General features: G+C 44.3%; 1 protein-coding gene across 5 annotated transcripts; it reads right to left on the reverse strand.

Annotated features, from left to right (window-relative positions):
* Positions 1 to 529: 529 nt before the first annotated feature.
* Positions 530 to 16,918, reverse strand: Saal1 (serum amyloid A like 1). 5 transcript variants are annotated; one of them, XM_008833394.3, is made up of 12 exons: positions 16,744 to 16,918; positions 15,463 to 15,576; positions 14,353 to 14,436; positions 12,150 to 12,229; positions 10,597 to 10,656; positions 10,355 to 10,470; positions 9,984 to 10,164; positions 7,590 to 7,672; positions 7,314 to 7,502; positions 3,838 to 3,849; positions 2,226 to 2,318; positions 530 to 1,585 (listed from the first exon to the last, which is right to left on the reverse strand). In XM_008833394.3, exons 1-12 carry the CDS (start codon positions 16,876 to 16,878, stop codon positions 1,569 to 1,571), a joined length of 1,164 nt encoding a protein of 387 aa, XP_008831616.1. In that variant the 5' UTR covers positions 16,879 to 16,918; the 3' UTR covers positions 530 to 1,568. The 5 variants fall into 5 exon arrangements, with proteins under 5 accessions (XP_008831616.1, XP_029419516.1, XP_008831615.1 ...); XM_029563656.1 differs by having other exon boundaries at positions 3,746 to 3,849; XM_008833393.3 differs by having other exon boundaries at positions 3,838 to 4,034; positions 16,744 to 16,901.
* Positions 16,919 to 19,260: the final 2,342 nt, after the last annotated feature.

A 19,260-nucleotide genomic window follows, 5' to 3' on the forward strand; every position in this document is an offset into this window, starting at 1 on the left:
ATTACATGAAAGCCTATCTAAAAACAAACGACAGACAAGGGGTTACAGTGCCAATAAAGTTAGCTCTGAGGTCGGGCAAACAAAGTAAACTTATTAGTTTAACTGTAAGAATTTAATTTAGTAGCCCAATTCTTTTTAGCCATGAAAATCACCTTTAACCTGGAACTTGTATTTTTTTTTTTTTTTTTTTTTTTTGGAGACAGGGTCTCCCTGTAGCCCCAGCTGTCCTGGAACTCACTATGTAGACCAGGCTGGCCTTGAACTCACAGAGATCCGCCTGCCTCTGCCTCCCAAGGGAACTTGTACTCTTTTACCCAAAACAGTGTCCCCTGTGCTCCATCTGCAAACATTCCTCAAGGAAAAAAAAACAAAACGCAAAGTAAAACCAATCCTTTACATTCAAAAGGGGTCTGAGATAAACTGGGATGGTTTGGAAAGCGGGCTTTGTAACCTGGAACTGAGCCTCTTTGAAACCCCAGAGGTTCCACGTTCAGTCAGGAAGTTGGCTACTTCACAAGGTGCTATTATCTGAGGATTTTCATGGGGGGGGGTCACCTGCACAGCCTGGGAGGGTCAGAGGTCACTACTCTCCCTCAATCTTACATTAAATGTGTTCAAGCAAATCATCTTCTGAAATTCAACCACTAAAATTAGGCTGAAAACTGGCCATCTTGCTAATGTGGTTAAATCAAATGTCAGCGTTTCTACCGTCATCTGTGGACACAAAACGCACTGAAATGGAGCAAAGGCAAAGGAACACCTTCATGTGGTTACCAACAATCTGTAGAGGACTACATAAACGGCACCTGCAGAATGGCTAAAACATGCCCCCACGTCAGAGCAGATTCTGGAGTGACTATCCTAAAGCCAGTCACGCCTTCCCTCTCCCAGAGGGAGGGAGGGAGGGGCCCAGATTTTAAATACAAGGGAGAGAGGTCAAGGGAGGCTGACAAGACCTCCTGTAACGCCTCTTTTCCCTGACTACAGACAGAAGACCGAGCACAGTCCCCTTTACCGCAACAGACGGGAATGCAACGTCTACACCACAGGCCACACAGAGGGGAAAGAGGACACGGTTCCCGAGCCACTTCTCAGGTCTAAACTGACAGTCTCTGCTTCTAATTGCATAAAATAATAAAAAGTTATTGGATTCTGTTCGTACAGCTAAACATACTTGGACACAAAATTACCACTGAAAACATGACAGGTGTAAAGAAACTCGAGTGTTTGAAAGCTGCGATTTTGAGAAGCTCGCACGTTTGCTCTCTTCTTCAGCTAAAGATTAATGACAAATAATCAGTTTGAAAGGGGGGAGGTGACAGCGGTGACACTTCAGGTTCCAACGAACAGGACGGAGGAGGAGGCCTGGGATGACACTAGGCGATTACGATGTAAGAGGACTTTTATCCAAGACTTTCTGAAAGCATGTCAATTTCAAACCATAAAAAACACAAAGTTTATTTCTTGAACAGTAGAAATCTGAACTTGGGTGTTAAGTCTGAACCTTCAAACTTGGGAAGCTCTCTTCCAGGTCCTCAGCAAGGGCCTTATCAACGTCGTGTAGGATTTTAACAAAGTCTTCTACCTGTGTGTCAAACAAAGCATTGCATCACTGAGGTGGAAGAAAAGGTTGTGTGAAGATACTGATGGTTAATTATAAAAATGCTTCTCCTGTGGTTTCCAAATGGTCCAATGGAAAGGCAAGCCTTCGGATCCACAGGCAACAATCAAGGCCCTTCCTGTGTAGCTCCTTGAAACATGATGGAAGTGATAGCCCTCACCAGGTCCTTCTACCCTTAAGCCATCACAGACTGTCCTGATGCTGTCCTGTCAGGGTGGGCTTCTGATGTTATTACCATCCTCTTTGCCAACAAGCTCCCTGATGCCCTCATTCCACATTCTCTCATAAAGCATCCTTACTTTGAACCATAAAAACTGAGTCCCAAGAAGTCAAGCTTTTTCTTACTACGGAGGCTGTCTATCTCAGAACAAGAAGGAACAGCATCAAGTGCATGTGGATTCCTTCCTCTTGAGATTAGAAATACACCCAAGCCAGGAAGGATGAACTAGCCTCCAGCCAGCTCTTCCACGGGGCATTAAGCCATGTGAAGTGTACGATCTTTTCCTACAACGGCTTCAAAGATTCCAAGATTGCTTGAGAATGTTTTATTTCATAGTTCTATGAAACCAGCACCTACCCAAATAGGAGTAAATACCCTACTCACCACAGGGCCATAGAGAGGAAGGAGGCTTTGAAATGCACAGGAACATTTCTGTTTGTTTAACTGGCCCTCCTTCAGCCCCTGAGCCACAGTTTCCTAAAACAAACAGAAGATTTAATGTCAGAAAAGGAAAATTTCTAGAGCCACATCTGGTGAGCAGATATGAGCACACACAATCACTGACTGGTCCCACAGGCATTTCAAAGGGATCTTGCTGAAGCGCCATGAAGAGGCTCATAACCCAATCACAGCCTTACAGAAAGCGCAGGCACAGCTGAGATGCTCCAGCTGGAGCTCGCACCCCGAAGTGTTCAGTTCTACTCAGTTAAACTTTCCTCTTACCCCAGTCTTCCTTCCATTAGGCTCTCATTTTCCAGATTATTCTTGAAGATTACCAGCCTTAAGAACCCATTAGCTGGGCTGCCTGACCCATTCCTTTCTCCCTAGAGTGTTTGGAATAAGCTTTCTAAATTGGTCATGTCACTTGCTAAACAAAAAACAAACAAGCAAACAAACACCAAGTTCAGCAGCTCCTCAATTTCCTCAAGATTAAATCCAAATTCCCTTAAGGTGAAGTAAGAAGTTTCATGATCCTGGGTTTATTCTCAATCTGCTTTCCTTCTATTTCCTGTAACTTAAAAATCAAAATATGTTCATCCTTCCCAGCAAAAAACCAAAAGCAACAGCAAACAGTTGGAAAAATGTCTGAAATGAGTATAAAAAAGATTTATTATCCATTCGTTCATACAAAGACTCAGAATGGGAATATCAGGCTAGGGAGGTAGCTCAGTGGTAAGGCCAGCATGTGAGAGGCCCTGGGTTTGATTCCAAGTAGCACAAAAATACAAAATAAAAAAAATTTTTAAAGAAGAAACACAAATGATATACAAATATATACAAAAATGTTCCATTTTGTTAATAACAAAAAAAACCACAACATTTTCACATAGCTATAGCATTTTAGTAATATGGTCTACTGACACACACATACATATACCCGCATATATATACTAAACCACATCTGTTGTTATTTTAAGATTATAAATGTAAGATTTTTCTTTATTTTCCCAAATTGAGAACAGTCATATTACTTTTATATATAAAAACAACCACATGGTAGAAAAGAACTGACTCTTGTAAGTTGTCCTCTGACTCTAAACGTGAGCACTCAACCCCCACACACGAAATAAAAAATAACAGGCTAGAGAGATGGCTCAATGGTTAAGAGCATTGGCTGCTCTTGCAGAGGGCCAAGTTTGGTTCCCAGTACCCACTTGGTGGCTAACAACCATCTGTCACTCCAGTTCCAGGGGATCTGACTCCCTCTTCTAATCTCTTCAGGCATTGCACACACATGGTGCACTTACGTACACATGAGCAAAACACTCACATAAAATAAAAAGAAATAAAAAAGCTTTAAATAAAAAAATAAAATAAAACCTAGGCAGGACTGAGCTGCAGTTCAGTGGCATGTGCTTGCTCAACCCATCCATCATGTTCCAGGTTCTAAGCAGCACACTCACCTCTCCCCTAAAAAGCCACAGGAGTTTAAAGATTAGGGCATCAAGCAATTCACATTTTTTTGCTGAAGAAATCCCCAATTCTTCTTTCCTACCTTTGTTAATGCCTGAAAAATATTAGAAAGGAATTCACATGAAATATCCTTCAAGATCTTCAAATGGAAGTCGTCTTGGGTTAAATCAGACTTCTTAGGGTCTTCTGTGTTGGACTCTGTGGAGTTCTCTGGTTTCTTCTGGCAATGTTCCATATTTTGTAACACCCGAATTAGGCTGTCAATTAGAGGAAGATCTACTGCACGGAATCAAGGGGCATAAAATCAGCCAGGTAGTGTAGGTTCTCATTCATTCATTCCCTCATTTGGTCATTCATCCATCCATTCGCACTGAACTAGAGATAGACATATTTTAGGGAGTACACATGGAGCAGTGAGCAAGCTCGCCAAGGCGCCAGCCTTTAAGAGGCTTACAGTTTCATACTTTCAAATACGTAAGTCATTCCAGATTTCTGTTAAGTTCTATAAAGGAAATGGAAAGAACCTCAAAGAAGCAGCTGAGCAGGGCTGCAAGACGTGACACTGAGCTGGGAGCTACAGTGTCGGGGGGGTCGGAGGGGCCAGAGGGGTCAGAGGGGTCAGAGGGGTAGGGGGTGGGGCTGGAGGGGTTAGAGGGGTGGCAATGGAGAAGGCCAATATCTCTGTCAGAGGAGAGTGCAAAGGCCCCAAGAGGAAATAGTAGGGAAGGCCTGGGGAACCTAGTCCTGTGACATCAAAAAAGTAGATTCTGGGACTGGGGAGAGGCTCAACAGTTAAGTGTGTAGTGCTAGTCCAGAGGACCCAAGTTTAGTTTGAGCACCCACATCAGGCAGCTCCAGGGGATCTGATGCTTCTGGCCTACTTGGGCACCCACAGTCATGTGCATATACCCCCACAAAGATACGCATATACATAATTAAAAAACAAAAGAAAGCTACATTCCTGATATCACATGTAAACTCTACATGGGTTAACAGAAAAATTACATATATGACAGGACATCAGCATTCATTAACCAAATTGCATATGGTAACAGAGAATGAGATAAACAGATTTCAGTAAGAGATACTTTCATTTCACATCAAAGCAGTGTGCTGGATGCTTTAGTTGCCAACTTGACACACCTGGGTAGAGGGAGCCCCAATTGGAGAATTGTCTCCATTAAACTGGCCTATGGCCATGTCTGTGGGGCATCTTCTTGATTTTTGAGTGATGTGGGAGGGCCCAGCCTTCTGTGGGCGGTGCCACCCCTGGGCAGATTGTTCTGTATTGTATAAGAAAACAGGCTGAGCACAGGACAGGGGAGCAGCCAGTAAGCAGTGTTCCTCCATGGCCTGTGCTTCAGCTCCTGCCTCCAGGTTCCTGCCCTGAGTCGGGCTCCCTCATACCCATTCCTGCCCTGAGTTGGGCTCCTTCATTCATACCTTGGGCTCCCTCAGCAATGAATAGTGACCCAGGAGATGTAAACCAAATAAACCCTTTCCTCCCCAAGTTGGTATTGGTCCGAGTGTTTTGTCACAGCAATTGACACCTCACCTTGGTAACAGCAAGTTTAGGGAATAAAACTGCCAGAGAAATCCTAAACTTTTATCCCTCTGCCGTCCCTATCCTATCAGCTAACAGAAACTTAATGGCACTTCCTAAATGAGCAGAACGCCTAAATGAGCAGAACGCCATGGTATTCTCCCCTACGTCCACTGTTGCCGCCTCATCCCAGTTAGGACATCACTTGCCTCGAATGCCACCCAGCCTGCTACCTCTTCTCCCTTAGTACCCATGACCCCTGTGCTCTCATCAACCCATGACCTACTGCAGTCAGCTGTGTCTATCCAACCTCTGCTTCAAACCATCCATGGCTCCCCATCTTCTTCACAGCCAAGGTTCCCGCCCTCCACACTCTCCCCATGGCCAGATGTGCAACTTCTCTGCCCATCACGAAAGCAAAGACACCAAGCCAGGGTCGAGATACCCGAAGCACAGCAGTGCTCGTGCTTTGCCACTTGCTTGTCTCCATCTGCAGAGGGTGCTACCCTCCCGGCGTTCACCTGCCTGCCACCACCAGCTCATCAGTCTGTCCCAACATTACCTGCTCAGCAAGATGACCTCTCCAGAGATACAGAAACGACACTCAGAAGTAGTCAATGCTCATTTATTTAAAACTCTTAATAAAATAAGAACAGAGCAATACTTGAGTGGCAGAAACAAATACCTTACCCCTGCAAAGCTTACTGGTGAAACTCTAGCATCATTACCAATGAAGTCAGGAACAAGAGAAGGATGCTTTCTACCACTGTTATTTTAAAACACCAAAGACACTAAGCAACCAATTAGATAAGAGGAAGAAATTGGAGCGAAAAATGACAAAGCACGGTAACTTAAAGTCAAAGCAGTGTCAGAATAGTTCAAGATTAGAATGGGAAGTCTTACAGCAAGACAGGAATGGACGCAGCTCAGTGGCAGAGTGCATGCCTGCATGTCGAGGCTCGGGGCCCAATCCCCGGCATGACAAACACAAAACAAAAAACGGGAAAACCAGTGAGGGTGTGAGTGTGTGTGTGTGTGTGTGTGTGTGTGTGTGTGTGTGTGAATCTTCACCTTTCAATGAAGTTTGTTTGCATGTTAAAAAAACGTGGTGGTGTATGCCTTTAATCCCAGCACCTGGGAGGCAGAGGCAGGCGTATCTCTGTGACTTCAAGGCCAGCCTGGTCTACATAGTGAGTTCCAGGCCAGCTGGGGCTACAGGGAGACCCTGTCTCAAAAAGACCAAAAAAAAATTAACATACAGAAATGAACAGCCTTCATAAATCCCAACAATCATCAATGGAAGAAAGCAACTAACAGAGAACAGCAGCCGCAAGAGAACTATACATCTAGGAGTAAACCTGCTAAGAAATAGCAAGATTCAAGGGAAGAAAACCACTTCTGAAGTAAGACTCGCACAAAGGCATAGCCACAGCACATCCTGGGATGCCCTATACACTTAACATGATCCAATTAAAATATCACAAAGAGTTCGGGGCTTTGAACTTTTCAACCTACTCAGCACTAAACAAGCCTAACAGAAAAAACATTCTGACAATCAGACTGAAGAGAGAAGATCTTACCAGGTACCAAGACATAAAACCTCCCTACCGAACACAGAGGGAACTGATAGGGCAGCAGAGGTAAAAGCAGCGCAGAACTTGGACGGAGTGTTTACAGACACAGGCTGATGCCTGGTTTGGGGCAGGAGGGTTGGTTTTTTGGGTTTGGGAGCCGAGATTGAAATCAGGGCCTCATATATGCTAAGCATGCCCTCCGTCACTGAGCTATACCCCAGCCCCTCCTGATGCCATTTATAAATTTTATAATCAATTTTCATTTTACACAACTAGGAGAATAAATGGTGTGTGTGTGTGTGTGTGTGTGTGTGTGTGTGTATTTTTTTTTTCTTCTTAATGGGTAAAATTGAGGATGAACCCAGTGAAGAAAACACACACGACTGGCATTTAAAATCTGGCAGACTCCAATTTACCTTGGTGAACAGATGTGATACTTGCCTGTTTCCATCTTCGGGTGCTCCTGCTCTGCCTGTGAGGAGCAGATGGCTGACAGCACTGAGAGCACAGAGGCCAGCACCGTCTTCTGCTCCTGCAGCATGATGGGTGGGTCGTCTGCTTGGCAGAATTCATGGCACACCATGTCAAAGAGTAAATTCCACGTGTCTTTTCTCGTATCAGGACACTGTACTTAAGAAGCATTTTAACAAAGTAGCAATTTAAAAACAGCAAGCAATTAGGTGAATGACTACAGTGGGTTCCAAGAAACTACCTTACCAATTGCTTGAATTCCATCATCCACAGTGGTCAGCAGCTGTAAGATGTGCATGTAGACATCCAGCCCTTCCGGGTTTTCGGAACTGAACAGAAAAGGCAAAAGCACTTCATCACCAACTTCACAGTCTAGAGAACTGCAATCAATTACTATTACTACGATTATTTTTTTGGTCTTTTTGAGACAGGGTCTCTCTATAGTGCCAGCTGGCCTGAAACTCGCTTTGTAGACCAGGCTGGCCTTGAACTCACAGAGATCCACTTGCCTCTGCCTCCCAAGTGCTGAGATTAAAGGCGTGTGCCACCACACCCGGCTTATTGGTATTATTTTTTCAAGAGTTCGTTGGGCCTTTTCATTTTTTATTTTTGAGAATTTCATGAGTATTATATTTGTATTATTTCCAGCCATCCCAGTCTCCCGCCACCTCCTCCCATGTCTCCTCAATCCCTCTCAATTATTTGTCCTCTTATTAGTGTTATGTGTTCACACACACTATATATATACATATATATGTATACATACATACGTGTGTGTATATATACATACAGACTCTTGTTGTACCATGCATTTAGTCCATTTATGTTTAGGGCTGCCTACTTGGGATCAGATTACCTCTCAGAGAGCTAGTTCTTGGAGAAAACTGATTCTTCCCCCCTCAACATCCCCTGAACCTCTCCATCTTGCGGTGGGACCCCACAAAATTTCCCCCATGCACTTTGGCAAGTCAAATGGTTCTGTCATTGTGCAGCTCTTATTAGACTACCATCCTGTGGAGACCTCACTGGTGCAGCCTCCCTGTCATGTCTAGAAGACATTAGCTAGCAGCAGTTTTGCCCCTCCTCTGGCCCTTACTCTCTTCACCCCCTCTTCCGTGATGTTCCCTGAGCCTTGGGTGTAGAGGTTGCATGCAGTCAATTATTCACTCAAGAAATGTATTTATTAGTTTGTGCTAGTCATTTTCCAAAGGTACCAACCATGAAACAGACAACAAAATAACATTTCTGTTCGTGAAAAGTTACATTATAATGGGGAAACAGAAATATATATATATATGTATGTGTAGATTTACATGCGTGTATACATATATAGGGGTGTGTGTGTGTGTGTGTGTGTGTGTGAGGGAGAGAAAGAGAGAGAGAGAAAGAGAGAGAGAGAAAGAACATAATTACACACAGGACAAGAAATGAAAGTGCCTGTGGCTGACACCGAGACCTTATGGGAGGAGCGTGAGGCCCCCAGCACCAGGCACACACAGTATTGCTGCTCACCTGATGTCACAGGCCATCCTTTTGATCAACAGTTTATAGTCTTAGAAACTCAGAATGCTGGTTCTTCAACCAGATGGCTACATGCAAACAGTGAGCAACTGAAACAATGGGTCAGCAGTGCTTACTTAAGCATCGACTGTGTGTAGGTACTTAGTAGGGGATGGAAGACAGAGGTACACATGACATTTGATGTCTATCTCCATAAAGCTTAACAGTCTGAAGGAAAGAAAATAAAGGGGCAGTTATAATACAGTGAAATGTGCTAAGACCACAGAGCACTCAGACTTCACCAGGAAGGTGTCTTCAGAGAAGTGAGTTTACACAGGCATCTGAAGGGGCAAAGGAGCATTTGGGGCAAAGGAGAGAGACTTCCTGAGCAAAGGCTCGGAGACTAGGGAGCTTGGCTCAGCTAAGACAGGCTGGAAAAGCTTCCATGATGCCTGGTGAGCCAGGTCTGCCTTGTTTCTAAATCTGAATTGTATCCTACAGACGGCAACAGGACACCTGAAGCACAAGCTGGCGGCATCATTCACTGACTGGAAGGTACTGAAGATCAGGTGTGGGAGATGAAAATCTTAATTCTCATTTCATAAAGGACATAAAGTTTTTAATGCAGCGTATTAAGTACTAAGAATATACTATTAGCTACTAAGCAGACTGATTCCACTGCTAAGTTTCTGGTGACCAATAATAAATTCTCTCAATGCCCTACAAGATCGACTGTCTCTCATGCCAGGACGTTAAAGTGCCCGAGTCGATCACTTATCCAGACTGGTGCATGTACACAGGGGAAAGGATGAAGAAAATAGACATGTTCAGTTAGGGAGTTGCTTTATGTTCAGTGCAAAATAAAACACAAGGAAATCTTTTCCCTTTGATTATTTCAGATATGTGAGATGGCTGATGAAGTTGTCAGTAACCACAGCAAGCTGAGCACTTACTGTGACTGAATGACATTCTTACAGTTCTTGAAAAGAGTAAATCTTCTGCCACAAGTATAAGAAGTGAATTAAACCTAAGAACGACCAGCTGCAAACTCCATCCTCCCAAAGGACAGACTTTTCCATCTAAGGGTGTTTTCAGCGTTTGGATTTGTCCAGAACGTTCTGTATAAAGCAGTTCACCTACCGTACTTGCTTGGCAGCTTCCAGTACACAGGGTACAATCCTGAACACTGGCTGCTCGTCACAGTCTTCCTGAGGCTGGTCCAGAGGGCGAGCAGCCCCATTTCTAATCCACTCCAACATTAGCTTCTCATCCAAGTCAAAGAGCTTGTCCACAACCTCCCCCACCTTCACCAGCAAGTCAACTGCAGAGAACAGAGATTAACCTGAGAAGCCAAGCTTGGTGCTGAGGGGAAGCAAAGTCCCCACAGTCGTCCAACAAACACGGCTGCACTTATTCCAAAGGTGTTGCGGTTACACCCCGCCTTCCTTCATGGGAAAGTGCTTCCCTAACAATACTACACATTTGTCTCTCTAGATTACAAGGTAACTTACCATTTGTTGAACTTGACATGATGAAGCAAATACTATCATGAACAGCTGGTTGCTCCCGGATCCTTTCAACCCAGACACTGGCCACTTCTGTCTGGGAAAGGCAAGTGAGCAACAACCTACATGATAAATGTCAGCTTAATATCAAGTCGGGAAAACAGTACAGGGAGCTGGTAAGCGCTGACTCTATCTTCCTGGGTTCCCTGATAAGTGATTTTACAGATGCCACACAGAGGAAAGCCTACCTGCTTGTTTCCAGGAGAGTGGGTGGGTCTGAGTCGTACACACAATGCAGTATCACCTGCCTGCAAAACAGTGAGCCGTGAGCTTCTCTCATCTCAAATACCAGCTCGCATTTAACTTTTTAAAAAAAAGTTTTATGTGTATGGGTGTATTGCCTGCATGTAAGTGCACCTGTGTCAAGCAATGACCAAGGAAGACAAGGGGCCATCAGATCCCCTGGAACTGGAGTTACAGATGGCTGTTAGCCACCAAGTGGGTGCTGGGAACCAAACCCGGGTCCTCTGCAAAAGCAGCCAGTGCTCTTAACCACTCAGCCATCTCTCTAGCCTCTGCATTTAACTTTTTCAACATTTTTTATTGTTAAATAAAGCATAAATGCAGAAAACCCGCCAAGAAGCAAATCTGTGATTTGTGAACAATTATGAAGCAAAACTTCAAGAGCTGCTCACCTAGCAGCCTGCGTCCCACTCCAATCACAAGGCTTTCCCCACTGAGAAAAGGTCACCCTAACGCATCCAGCATCGTGTCCTTTTCGGCCCTCGTTTCATGGTTTCATATTTTGTTTCTAAATTTTATTTAAAAATATATTTTTTTTCCTTAAAATACCTTTCTGTTATCTATCCATCTTTTTATTTGTTTTTAGGTGACACATAATCACTGTACACACAGTAGGTACCGTAGAAGTTTAGATCAATGTTGTGTACATACTCTTCGAGTCTCAGGCTTTTTGCTCACCACCGTATATATCAGATTCACCTGCAGTTCATCGCTGCAGAGCATCCCACTGAATAAATGTAAGAACAACTTTTTTTGATAGGCTCGGATACTTGAATTCTGTGATAAACCCCCCTGAGCTCAGATAAGAACTGCCTAGAGCAGATGCCTTAACCTATCTAAGGCACAGACTTCCTTGAGACTCTGATTAACAGCCATGAACCTTCTACCAAGAAAATGAACACACCCACCAAATTTATCACCTAACTTTCCAGTGTCCTCAGATCCACTAAGTAGCCACCAGGACCTTCACTATTAAAGGGCCCTCTACCCAAAACTTCTGTGCATGTAAAGGAGATCCAGCCTCCAGGTGGAAGTCTGAAAGCCTTGTAGTCCCAGATCAAGCCTGTATCCTCTAGTCTTTTGGCATGTCCCACTCCCTGATGTAACTTGAAGCTCTCAGAGCAACTGTTCAACAACTTGAAGCTCTCAGAGCAACTGTTCAACAAATCTCGCTTCCCAGACTAGCTCTGAGTCCTAACTTGCTTGGGATTCTGGTCAGCTGCCCCCACCTCCAGCCCTACATACTCTTCACCTGGCCTGCTTACTCCCTCTTGATGACTCAGGTCTCTGCTGCTGATACACAGGCTCAATCCTGACTTATTTATGTCCATACATAGTGCGGACACCCCAGTTGTCATCAGCACTCAGTGTACTTCCCGAAGTGTTCAAAACAATGAAACACCAACTTCACATTTTCCATCTTCCCTACGTATTAGGACTTCCTCAGATAGGAGGTTAGAATCCATTTTGAGAAATGTTATTATGCAGTAAGACTTACCCAAGATTTTTATCACTGCTGATGGACACACAGATCTCCTGGAAACAGGCCATGTTACCTAGAATTCCCATACAGATTTCCTGCCAAATCAAATTTCACAGGTCACAATGGCTCTGAGGAGAAAGCCACACAGAATAACAACTTGAAAAAACTTTCACTGAGCCAAGTTTGAGGGGAGAAGGGAAGACAGGACAGGGACCTGTGCTGCCTATACTGCCTCTCCTGTCCTGTCCTCTAACTCTGACAACGTTGATAGCTGAGAAGGAACAAAAGACACAAAGTTCAAGGGCAGGAGTTACAGATAACGAGATCAGGGAGGAAATGACTCCTCAGGGACTAACATGTACAGCTAATACACAAAGAAAACACTGGCTAGAGCATAAAACAGGAGACCAGCACGAGGTGAACCAGCAGAGGAAAAGGATCAGCATGAAAAGGGTCCGACCATCACGCTGAAGACTAAACATGGGAAGGTATGTGGAGCTGTGAAGGTTCTCAAAAAGGGGACACAACATGCTGAAACAATTTAGGAGGGTTATCTTGGCAGTAAAATATGCAATGCATAAAGTAAAAAAAAGTTTGAAAGAAGAATTTACCTCAATTATAACAACACTCAATACTTACCTACACATATAATCAATAAACAACTCTAAATGTTTTCCATTTATCATTTCATATAGCACCTTATGAGATGGGACTACTATTATTTCACTTTTTAAAGATTTTATATGTGTGTGTGTGTCATGTGTTTGCCTGTATGTATGTATACCACGTGTGTACCTAGTGCCAGTAGAAGCCAGAAGAGGGTGTTGGGTCCTCTGGAACTAGAGTTACAGATGACTATAGACCACCACGTAGGTGCTAGAAACTGAATCTCAGTCCTCTAAAGAGCAAGTGTTCTGAACTTCTGAACCATCTCTCCTGTCCCTGTCCCTACTTTTCAAATGAGGAAACTAAAGCACAGGGAAGTCAAGCAAGCCTAAGATTCCCAACTAGGAAACAGCAGAGACTGAACATTTAACCACTACTTCTTGGCGCCTCAGTAACCAAGATGCAAGAGGGCAGGGCTGCTAGATAGGAAAGGGTGGGGCAGCCACGGAAAACCCTGGAGCCGAAGAGAGCTCGCTCACAGTGAAGGCAAAGAAGATGCCAGAAGGTGAAGGGTAAGCAAGACATGGCTCCTGGGTTTCAAGTTTCCTGTTTCCCCAGTGAGAGGTGCTGGTCCTATTAATGGGAAAAATGAAAAAGGACACAGCGAGTTCATATGGTGCCGTGTTCAAACCTTCTGGAACACAGCACTGGGGCTTCCTAACAAAACAGATTTCCAAGTCACATCAGTTCCTGAATCAGAATCTCTGGGGTGACACCTGGAGAGCTACCGCTTACCAAGTGCACTAGGGGTTTCTACGATCAGTGTGACACTTACTGAATCAGGACACACAGAAGATAGAGCTCTCTCGGAAGTTGTGAATGCCTGAAGAAGGCTGGACATGGCATCAGTCACCAAAGGGGAAGTCAGGGCTTTGCATTATAGGTACATAGCTGTAACTTAGGAGTATAAAAAAACAACAGACCTAAGCTGGCTGTGGTGCACACACCTAGAACCCCAGCACTTTGGAGGCTGAACCAGGAGGTGGGGGTGGGGTGATGGCCAAGAAGCAACAGGTGGAGCACTTGAATAAAATGCAGATGGTCAAATGCCGGGAAAGGATTAAACAAGAAGGAGCAGAAAACACAACCGTTTCCCTTGTAGACTAAAGGGGGAATGAGCGAACTTCCTGTCAAAGACCAAGCACTTCAGTCTTGGCTGCTCATCAGAATCACCAGGAAAACTTCAAACACTGCCTAGGCTGGAGAGATGGCTCAGAGGTTAAGTGTACTGGCTGCAATTGCAGAGAAGCCTGGTTCGATCTCCAGCACCCACATGGTAGCTAACAACCATCCATAACCCCAGTTCCAGGGGATCCAACACCCTGCTCAGGCATTGCATGACACGGGTGCAGGCAATACACTCATACACACAGAATAAAACATAATAAATTTTTAAAAATTGTACTCTCTAATCCAAATCTAAAATTCTATGCATCTAATAATTTTAAGTAATGTATTACCTAATAATGTTCAACAAACATTTACATATCAATTTATTGACTTGTAGCCAGTAAGGAAATCAAAGAGAGAAAAATGAAATGTACATACTTACTCTTAATCGGGGGCACTTGGATTTGACCAGTATGCCCATAAATATGTCAGGAGCATTAAATTCTTGGAGAAATAAAGCCACATCCTACAAACAAAAAAAATTATTACTAATTTAGATGCTGAATATGGCTCATTAAACTCCAAAGCTAAGACAATCATAAAAAGTTTAATTCCATTATATCTCCTTTCAGGCACAGGGGCTAAAAAAAAAGGTCAGGAAGGTGTCAAAAAGGCAAAAGTAATTTTAGAGTCATTGTGGCATTTGGTCCCAAGACCATGGAACAATTCCAGAAGCAAATCTGCGCCTGTGACCGACCCCAGAGCAGCCTCCTTTTATTCTGCACTGACTACGTTAACCTAAATGTCTTTTTTCTGTCCACCAGGAATTCTCACTAGCATTCAAGCACATTTGTTAACTGCCAGATATTATGCTAGCGGCTCAGGAGAAGGGGGAGGGGAACATGGGGAGAAGACGTCAACCCCTAATTCTTATCCTCTAAGAACTTAAAACATGAGAAGGGAAACCAGAGATCTAGGCTACTGGATTATGTCCAATACTAAAATGTGTGTTTTCAAAATCCTCAATAGAAAAAGGGAAAACGAGGTTAAAATCTTCAATAGAAAAAAACTTCTCATCACAATATAACTTTGACAGCCCAATAATTTCTTCCTAAAGATTCCACTCTATCCATATTACCCAAGGGGTGAATCTAGACTGTACATGTGACCCAAAAGAGCCAAATCTCACCCGTGAGGTACAAAAACTAAATCTGGCAGCCATGAAGGATGTGCACTGTAAAATCCATGCACGTAATGCAGTCTCAGTCAATCACAGATTATACATAACAGTGGTCCCATGAAACTGCACTGCCTGGTAAAACTATACCGGTCTTGGTTTATGTTTGTTAAGGACACGCTATTATGTTCATAGGATAAAACTGTGTAATATTCAAAGGCAACACTTCAGCATTCACAGCTCCTGGTACCTGTTCCCCTGAACCACAAGCTGGAGTGACTACAGATGCTACATGAGCCTTCCTCAGGGGCAAAGGAATAAACCTTTCCAAAGATCCTCCTTGAGTCTCTGCAGTCTCACTTCCACACCCCGTACCTCATCCATCGACATATCCCAGACTCTGCAGATGTCATTCTCCATTTCTTCATCAAGCTCCATCTGTGACTCCTTGTCGTCTGAGCCGGACTTGGCATTTTCAGATGTAACGGTCTTCAGAAACACAGAGGGAAAAAAGTAGGTAAGTGAAACTGTTCATTCTTCTTCAAGAAACACTGTCATTTAGAAGTCTCAAAGTGAGTATCTCCAAAGTATCGACCGTGGCAAAGTATCTTCTAAAAATTGGTGCCTTGGAAGGCTCTACACATCCAACACTCATGGAGTGAACTCTGTTTGCAGGCAATACAGCGCAAAACTGCAGGACTGACCAAAATACAACCTTTGTTTTCAAACAGTTGAGGATTAGTGGAGGGAAGGCATGTAAACCGACAGTCACAATAGAAAAGGCTGACTGAACTGTTGGCAAAGACCTGTGACAGGGAAAATGAAGGACCAATGACCTGTTCCTGGGAAAAGCCAAGGAGACGTCTCTTAAAAGAGACTTCAATTTCCAGCTAAGAAATACACAATTTGTCTTATGAGCAACGAGTGCACCCTTTAAAAATAACAAAAAGGAAGAGTACTCTGGTCACTGTGCAGAAATGGCCTGGAGAGGTAAAAGCTGGGAGGTCGGGAAGACGATGAGCAGAAAACTCACATATACTGACGGCCCCCTAGAAACCGAAGCACTCCCCGGTTATTATAACCTCAACCTACACAAAACCTCCACATATGGTAATACTGGTTTCACTATCCTGGTCTACAGAAACCGTGAGAGAAACCGAGGCTCTGGTTAATGCTTGCCCGAGTCCCGCTGCTGGAATAACAGAGCTGACCCAAGTCACTGTTTCCACTTTAACAAAAGTCCACCAAGCATGAAGTTAGGGCCTGGGCTTCAGAATGACAGGCGTTGGGGAGCAAAACCCGGACAGAGTATGTGCGTAGGTCTGAGTTTTGGGAAGAGCCACAAAAGTGAACTGGAGAGATGGCTCGGGTTAAGAACACTGGCTGTTCTTGTAGAGGTTCGAGTCCCAGCACCCACAAGGCGACCAACAACCATCCTTAACACCAGTTCCAGGGAATCTGACGCCCTTTTCTCCGTAGACATTAGACGCCACGGGTGCACTTACACACATGTAGGCAGTACATTCCTACACACAATATAAAAATAATATTTTCAAACAAAAGTGGACGGTGTCCCCGCAAGGCTGCAGCATCCCCGCAGCCATCGAGTCCCCGGGCGGCGTGAGGGAGCCCCCGCGCATGCGCGCATCCCAATACCTGGATGAGCCCGCTGAGGACGCCGAACAGCCAGTGCTTGCTGTACACCGTGCGCCCCACGCAGTCTCCCCCGGCCGGGTCCTGCTCCTCCTCCTGGTCCCGGTCGGCCGGCGGGGGCGATGGGTTACGGTCCATGGCATAAGCGCGGGAGACGCGCCGGAAGCCGCGGAGGAGGCGAGACCACTAGCCAGAGCGTCCAGCGCGCTCGGCCGGCTCCTGTTGCAGCGCCGCCTGCTGGCAGGAGCACGAATGGCCTTGGGGCCTGCAGCCCTGGCGGGATTCCTGCACCCAGTCCCCTGCCCAGGACTAGGTGAGCCAGTAACTTCACTATTACCCGGTCTGGGAAGAAGACGGGGAGGGGGAGAAAACTTAGGAGGAGGGTGGCTCTTAGATGTGGGACTTTGATGAAAGCTGAATCTGAGTGGTTGAAAAGCTTAATACATAAAACAGGTTTAAAGGTTCTAGAACAGGGGCTGGAGAGATGGCTCAGGGGTTAAGAGCATTGGCAGCTCTTGCAGAGGACTGGGGTTCGATTTCCCGCACTCACAGGTAGCTAACAACTGTCTATAACTCCAGTTCCAAGGGTTCTGACGCCGCCCTCTGTGGACTTTGCACGACACGGGTGCACTTACACGCATGCAGGTAACACACTCATATACCTAAAATAAAAGTTAAAAAAAAAAAGGTTCTAGAACAAACTATCAAAGACTCTTTATGACCACAGCAATAGAAAGGATTTTCTTAAATATACAAAAGCCTTAATAAGCCTTAATGTGAAAGGTTGTTACACTTTACACTACCGTTCTACGTACATAGGATAGTTTTTAAAAGCTTGAGCTAGATGTGGTAGCTCACACCTGGGATCCCAGCACTTGGAAGGCTGAGGCAGAACGATTGCCACGAATTTAAGACCAATCTGGGCTAGATAATGAAACCCTATCTTCAGATTGGAAGAAGATATTTACTGTATAATTAACATAGGCCCAATATCCAAATAATAAAGGCTTATAAATAAATCAGTAGGAAAGAGACAACTTGTTAGTGAAACAGATAAAACATAGAAATAGGCAATTCACAAAACAGGAAATAAAACCAATGGCACTATATGAAGAGATTCTCAACTCTGATTCATTTAAAATGCACAGAAGAGGGGGTGGGGTGCTGGAGAAATGGCTCATTGGTTAAAACTGCTTGCTGCTCTTCCAGAGGACCCAAGTTCAGGTCCCAGCACCCACATCAGACTGCTCATACCTGCCAGTATATTCATGAACACACACACACACACACACACACACACACAGAGAGACAAAGAAAGAAAACAGGAAAAATAGAAGTGAAGGAAGACCCAAAGGGATGACATGCGGATTTTTTCTAGAAACATCTGTTTCCCTGACTTCTTAATTCTAACTTCCCATGGCTGGAGAGATAGCTCAGCAGTTAAGAACACTGGCTGTTCTTAGAGAAGACCTGATTCAAATCCCAGTTCCCACATGGCAGCTAACAACCAGTCTATGGGATCCAACACCTTCTTCTGTTCTCCGCCAGCGTTGCATGACATGGGTGCACTTAAACACATGTAAGCATAATGCTCATACATATAAAATAAAAATAGATATAGTTTTTAAAATGCACAGAGGACTGGGAATATAACTCAGTGGTAGAGCACTTTCCTCGTGTGCTGGATAACTTTAGTGTCAACTTGACACACCTGGGTTGAGGGAGCCTCAGTGGGGGAATTGTCTTCATTGGACTGGCCTGTGGCCATGTCCATGGGGCACCTTCTTGATTGCTGAGTGATGGGCCCAGCCCACTGTAGGTGGTGCCACCCCTGGGCAGGTGGGCCTGTGTTGTATAAGAAAGCAGGCTGAGCAAGGGGCCAGGGGAGCAAGTCAGTAAGCAGTGATCCTCCATGGCCTGTGCTCCAGCTCCTACTTCCAGGTTCCTGCCCTGAGTTCCTGCCTTGGGCTCCCTGATGAACTGTGACCTGGGAGATGCAAGCTGAATAAACCCTTTCCTCCACCAAGTTGGTATTGGTCAGAGTATTTTGTCACAGCAATGAAGAAACAAACTAAGACACCTCATATGTGTGAAGCCCTAGATTCAGTTCCCAGTACCCCAAATAAATAAATCCCACAAAAATAAAAATTAAAATTAGTAAAAGCTACTAGTTTGCATCTACAAAATTTGAAAAAAGTCTTTAAAATCTGACAATTCAAAGTATCAATAGATTGTCACGAAGCAGGAATTTTCATACACCGAAGACAAGTTTTACATTAGCACAATTACTTTTCAGGACAGTTTGATAAAAGCTAGCAATTTTCAAGGACGACAACCTATTTTTGAGCTTTGAAGTCCATTTAGTGTGTCCTACTTGCTTTTTTTAAAAACTACAGTCTAGACTGATCAGAAGGAAGACTCTCAGTGGCCACTATGTAAACCAGGTATTAATATTGTTTCATAAAACTTTGGTTTAGTGACACACAAAACGCATGGTTCACTGTTTCATACAAATTCCAT

This window comes from Nannospalax galili, unplaced genomic scaffold (assembly GCF_000622305.1).
Source record: "Nannospalax galili isolate Female #2095 unplaced genomic scaffold, S.galili_v1.0 scaffold1857, whole genome shotgun sequence".
Taxonomy (NCBI): domain Eukaryota; kingdom Metazoa; phylum Chordata; class Mammalia; order Rodentia; family Spalacidae; genus Nannospalax; species Nannospalax galili.

Excerpts from the sequence above, each read along its gene's own strand:
- Saal1 (XM_008833393.3), bottom strand. The coding sequence starts at position 16,878 with ATGGACCGTAACCCATCGCCCCCGCCGGCCGACCGGGACCAGGAGGAG. Across the intron at positions 10,471-10,596 it reads ACTCTCCTGGAAACAAGCAG|GTTGTTGCTCACTTGCCTTT; the intron begins GTAGGCTTTCCT and ends TTTATCATGTAG. Across the intron at positions 4,035-7,313 it reads GCACCCGAAGATGGAAACAG|TAGATCTTCCTCTAATTGAC; the intron begins GCAAGTATCACA and ends GATTCCGTGCAG.